This window comes from Solanum stenotomum, chromosome 1 (assembly GCF_019186545.1).
Source record: "Solanum stenotomum isolate F172 chromosome 1, ASM1918654v1, whole genome shotgun sequence".
In the NCBI taxonomy this organism is placed as follows: Eukaryota; Viridiplantae; Streptophyta; class Magnoliopsida; order Solanales; family Solanaceae; genus Solanum; species Solanum stenotomum.
This window is the reverse complement of record NC_064282.1, coordinates 93,607,616-93,613,450: the sequence shown is the minus strand read 5'-3', so window position 1 is coordinate 93,613,450 and position 5,835 is coordinate 93,607,616. Positions and strand designations below refer to the sequence as shown.

The 5,835-nt window shown below is 35.2% G+C and overlaps 1 protein-coding gene across 1 annotated transcript; it reads left to right on the top strand.

Moving 5' to 3' along the window:
- The first annotated feature begins 10 nt into the window (after window positions 1-10).
- LOC125871078 (UDP-D-apiose/UDP-D-xylose synthase 2-like) lies at window positions 11-4,774 on the top strand. The gene is made up of 9 exons (XM_049551673.1): window positions 11-346; window positions 1,009-1,101; window positions 1,287-1,394; window positions 3,351-3,465; window positions 3,546-3,679; window positions 3,783-3,884; window positions 3,968-4,060; window positions 4,173-4,308; window positions 4,395-4,774. Exons 1-9 carry the CDS (start codon window positions 80-82, stop codon window positions 4,505-4,507), a joined length of 1,161 nt encoding a protein of 386 aa, XP_049407630.1. The 5' UTR covers window positions 11-79; the 3' UTR covers window positions 4,508-4,774.
- Window positions 4,775-5,835: the final 1,061 nt, after the last annotated feature.

The following is a 5,835-nucleotide window of genomic DNA, read 5'->3' as shown; positions in this document are numbered from 1 at the left end:
CAAGTCACAAGCGACTCTCCTCCCTCCTTTTCCTTCTTCTAAAAACATCAACTATACAGAGAGAATTTTTCTGTGGAAAATGGCAGGGAGGGTAGATCTAGACGGCAATCCGATCAAGCCGATGACGATTTGCATGATCGGCGCCGGTGGCTTCATTGGCTCCCACTTATGCGAGAAGCTCATGTCGGAAACGCCGCACACGGTGCTCGCCGTCGATGTTTACAGTGATAAAATCAAGCATCTACTTGAACCGACTTCTCTACCCTGGAATGGAAGGATACAGTTCCACAGAATTAACATTAAGAATGATTCTCGCCTTGAAGGACTCATCAAAATGGCAGATCTGGTAATTTTAGTGCTTTTTTTCTTCTTCTATATGTGAATCGGAGCACAGAGGACTAAATGTGACTTTAATTTCTTCGCTAGTTTATCGGAATTTTGAACTCTCACTGTGAAAGTTCGTGTAGCCATCTAACTGAGCTACTAAAATTTCTGAATTTTTAAGTATCAGTGTTGCTTCGGTTGATATTTTTAGTTGATGCATTTCCTTTTGGTTGTTATTTTATAGAAAATTTTGAGAATTCAAGCATAAAGAGGTGAATCTTAATGGATCTGATAGCAAAGCCACTCTGTCATCTACTAAAACTGTTTTCCCTCTTCATTGATTAGTTCGGAATTTTTCAGAGGTCACTCTACCATTTATGTTGCATCTTTAAGTTCTTCATCACTTCATTTCTTAGCTTTGTTACAAGACTAGCTTGATGTTCTGGTAAAAATTATACTTTAATTTCTGAATATTGGAACTAGCAATGTGAATTTGAGATCTATTATGATCTGAACTTGTTTCATGTTCAGGATTCTGGAGAAAATTTCCGAAATTAAGTTAAGCTTCGTTGTAATTATGGAGTAGTATGAATTTCTGCATGCTTTTGGATGCCTTTTCTAAAAAATGCAGTACGAAGGAAGTCCTTGACTAATGTTAAATTTTTGTTTTTCCTTTTGATGTAGACTGTAAATCTTGCTGCGATCTGCACCCCAGCTGATTATAATACACGTCCACTTGACACAATCTACAGCAACTTCATTGATGCTCTACCAGTGGTATGCATGCTGGATTTCTAACTTTTCATTGTTCTTATAAAAAAAATGGATGTTCTTTAAAGAGAGAATTCTATTTGTACCTCATAAAGCACAATTTCTGTGCTTGTGGGATGTCGCTCCCAGAAAGATTTCACCTTTGCTGTTGGTAGTGGAGGTGTGAAGTTTGATGTTAATTGATAATTCAGGTTAAGTACTGCTCAGAAAATGGAAAGCGTCTCATTCACTTTTCCACTTGTGAAGTTTATGGGAAAACCATAGGTGCCTTTTTGCCCGAAGACAGCCCATTGCGGCAGGTAAGAGTTCACTTTCTTCATGTTATTACTCTTGTTAAATGCCAAACTTGAGCAAATTATTGATCTGTTATTTTATTTGTGTGTCATGTTTCATATAATGGAAGTTCCTGAACTGTCCTCTAATTGTTGATATGTCCTATTCTCTCACCAAAAAAAAGAAAATAAGAAGTGGTACTATGGTACGATTGATTCGAACAATGCTGTATTTTCGTGTAAAAATGCTAGTAATATAATAAATATGCCTTGATCCCTATTCAGTTGGGTCAATTATGTGGATTCTCTCTATGTCTATTGTGCGCCAGTTAGGCCTGTTATATTCCAATACTTCACAATTTTTTCTTTTAGGACAAATTAAGATTCTCCAAAGCTATAGAGTCTCTAAATCCCACATGTAGGCCTGCAATAGCTACAATCTCAAACCAACCTAGTCAATGATATTGACATGTTAGTTAAACTGGAACATTCTTGATATTATATTATATTAGAAAAGACTTTTAATGGAAGTTTCTTGATCAAAAGGGTAATTGAGACTATATTTTTTTTTCTCAATTTTCTCTTTCCATATTTTCTTCATGCTTTTCTGGTGTGTTAGACTGTTAGGTCTTATTGATTGTGAGTTGTGACAACCTCTGGAAATCCAAATGTATTCTCAACTTGTCCATCCAATTTTGGTTTCTCTCAATCTTATGTGTGAGTTTAATAATTTATGTTCAAACTCACCCCATCTTAGTAGCCAATGTTATCCCAGAAAGCACCCTATTATGTGGTAAGTGGTAACGAGACTCGGTACTGGATGTCAATGAAACATGAAACACAAAGCCTATTCAGTGTATTTTTCATGTCTACTGGGACTACATTATTATATGTAGGTTTAGGAGGCATTAATGAATTAGTATGGATATATTATTGGGGCTTATATTGCATTTTTGTGCATCTCTATGTTAAGAAAGCTAGTTGTCTTTCTCTATATACTTGGTAATTGTGTGGGTGGGAGGTATCAAGTATCTAATATCTAGCTGACATACTCTGCATTTCTAGCGAATGAATGTACTTTATAAGTTAAAATAAATTGTTCAAAAGGTGTGTTAGTGTTGTTTTTGTGTAGTCAAATAAGTGAATACTGAATTTGTTGACAAGCATCTTTGGCACACTTATGGTAAGATTCTGGGTTTGTACTTGTTGGGGGGACATTGCCAGCTCCCACCAGGTTTACCTTCTATGTACATTCAAATGATTATCATCCTCATGATATTTGTCTCATTGAGTACAATGGTAAGCAACAACAATAACAACATACCCAGTGTAGTCCCACAACACACCTATTGCAAAATTTGATCATTGTACAACAACAATAGGTTTTAGGCCAAGTACAGTTCCTTTACGGTACAATCTGTAAATTGCTCAGTTTCATTGGTTGATTGTTCTGAGTGACATTGTTCAACGTAATACCCTCGATCTTTTTGGTTCAATCTTCTACTTCAGCTTCTGGGACTTTCTCGCTACCTTTTCTTAACCTAACAACAATTTCCTTCCTCTAAATTGCATGGTAAGAACTCAAGAGAATTTTAAAGTTTGAGATTTGTGTGCTCATAAACCTAGAATCATCTTCCCAGTCAGACCCATGTACCATAGAAGTTAGTAATTGGCAACGGGAATTTTCCATATTAGTAAATTATTTTACCTAATAAAATAGGTTGGTAATTGGCAAGTGTATGTATGAATTGACGCCATTTTCCAGAACCAGAAGAACAGGGTTAATTACTTCAAGGCGATGTTCTTTGAAGTTGCTTGATTCACTGTTTAGCTTGAATCTTAATTAGCAATGTGGAAAGAGTATTTAACACAATCTCACATAGTGGATTGTATGTTTAGTAGGTGTGGTATCATTGGCCATATTATGCTTTCTGATACCATTACTTTTTGGAGATGTTCTGATCTATACCTGATTATTTCTAGGATCCTGCTTATTTTGTTCTTTCGGAAGAGGCATCTCCATGCATTTTTGGACCTATTGAGAAGCAAAGGTGGTCCTATGCCTGTGCAAAGCAATTGATTGAGAGATTGATCTATGGTGTGTACAACTGTACCTTCATCTGGATGTTCTAAAGTTGAATTTCTTATCATATATTTCTCACTTTATTATGTTTGCAGCTGAGGGTGCTGAGAATGGCTTAGAATTCACCATTGTTAGGCCCTTCAATTGGATTGGCCCCAGGATGGATTTTATACCCGGGATCGATGGTCCTAGTGAAGGTGTTCCAAGAGTATTGGCTTGCTTTAGTAATGTACGTATCTTTTTTTGTTTTGTTTTTTGGGTTGAGTTTGAAGTCATCTGATGTTTACTAGAGTATGTGTGCTAGTTTCATCATCTCGTTATTTCTTTTGTAGAACCTATTAAGACATGAACCACTAAAACTAGTGGACGGTGGACACTCGCAGAGAACCTTCATATATATCAAGGATGCTATTGAAGCTGTTTTCCTGATGATTGTGAGTTTTGACCTATTCAACCCTCTATTCTTGTTCTTAAAATGTATTATGTTCTATTGTGATTCATCCAATTTTTCTCTCAGGAAAATCCTGCACGGGCCAACGGCCATATCTTTAACGTCGGCAATCCTAATAACGAAGTTACTGTCAAGCAGCTAGCTGAAATGATGACTCAGGTATTGAGTGACGCCACTTTGTCATTTTCCTCCTACCTCTCTGGCCTTCAGTTCTACGTTTCACACGGCATATGTTCTGCATTCTCAGCTTCTTCTCTTGTGTTAAAATCAGGTGTACTCAAAGGTGAGTGGAGAAACTCCTCTTGAAACTCCCACCGTCGATGTAAGTTCTAAAGAATTTTATGGCGAGGGGTATGATGACAGTGACAAGCGAATTCCAGACATGACCATAATCAATAGACAGCTCGGTAATAATCTGTCTCCTTACTCTATTGCAAAATGACAACTGCATAAAGCCGGAAATAATTTGACTGTTGGATTGACTGATTACCAGGTTGGAACCCAAAGACATCCCTATGGGACTTGCTTGAATCCACACTCACTTACCAACATAGGACATACGCCGAGGCTGTCAAGCAGGCGATGTCAAAGACAACAGCAAATTGAATGAAGTCGGAGCAGAGCTTCACTGTGTGTAATCTTCATCTACTCGGTTCGACTTCATCCACGTTATTTATTCTCTTTGTCATCCTCTTCATGCAACCTATAATAGGTGACAACAGATTCACTATGAAATTAAGCCTTTGCTACAACAGTTTTTGACGCATTATAGTCAAAAGAAGCCTGGAGTCTGCTCATGATTTTGTTGTCATTATATTATCATTCTTCTGTATGGAAGTATGTTGTATCATTACACATATTTTCCTTATCTATAAAGTATAATTTATTTGTTTGATTAAATTGTCCTTTTACTTTACTGTCTATGTTAGAAAATATTATCTGCCAAGTACTAAATTACTTCTAGTGATCCTATGCTTGATACAAGATATAGACTCTCTTTTTCAGTATGAAAATCTATTTTCTTAAAATGAAATAAATAGATCTACATTGTTTATTTGAACTCAGAGCTGATTATTTCAAGTGCCATTTGCAAATTTTCATGCCATAACGATCTTATTCTGAATTCTAATTTTGTCTCAAAAATATAATTCAAATGACCATTGCTCAGGTTCTAGCTTTTATTGTGACAAAATTCATGATTAATATCCATTCATTGTTAAATTAATATTACACATGAATTTTATTGTTTAATTAAAAAAAAATCATCGTTAATTCCAATGACAAATCTTAGGGGTTGTTTGGTAGCTGGATAAATTAAGTTTTATCAATGTATTAGAGTCTGTATAACTTATATCATGTTTGGTAGGTGGATAAGAAAAAAGTTATTCATGTATATAATTAATACGATGTTTGGTAGGTGGATAAGAAAAAAATTATTCATGTATATAATTAATACGGTGTTTGGTAGGTGGATAAGAAAAAAAGTTATTTATGTATAAAATTACTTTAACGTTTGGTTGACAAATTTGAAATTTGTATAACTAATACATGTATAAGTTATGAGGAAATTTGTGTATTATTTATGCGGAGTAGAAAGTGGAATAATTAATACGTGTATAGCTAATACATGGATAAAAAGTTAAAATGACAATATTATACTTATCACTCCCACTTGACTACTTTTTCTTCTACATAATTAAAGAAATGTTTTAATTTAAATACAAAGTTAAAGAAGGAAAGAGTATAATAGAGTTCGGAGCCAAAAGGGCAAAAAAAATTGCCAAAAATTCCAAAAGGGCACATTATATTTTTTTAAAACCAAAACGGCAAAATCGCTCCTGCCGGAGCGATTTTCCTCTGACACATATTAACACCGTGTACTCCGTTAAAATAAAATCGCTGCCAGGGCAGCGATTTTACAAAAAAAAAAAAAT

What these genes read in the sequence shown, in the direction of transcription:
- LOC125871078 (XM_049551673.1), top strand. Translation starts at nt 80, where the DNA reads ATGGCAGGGAGGGTAGATCTAGACGGCAATCCGATCAAGCCGATGACG. An exon ending in TATTGGCTTGCTTTAGTAAT is followed by an intron (nt 3,680 to 3,782) that starts GTACGTATCTTT and finishes TTTCTTTTGTAG; the next exon opens with AACCTATTAAGACATGAACC. An exon ending in CATAATCAATAGACAGCTCG is followed by an intron (nt 4,309 to 4,394) that starts GTAATAATCTGT and finishes ACTGATTACCAG; the next exon opens with GTTGGAACCCAAAGACATCC.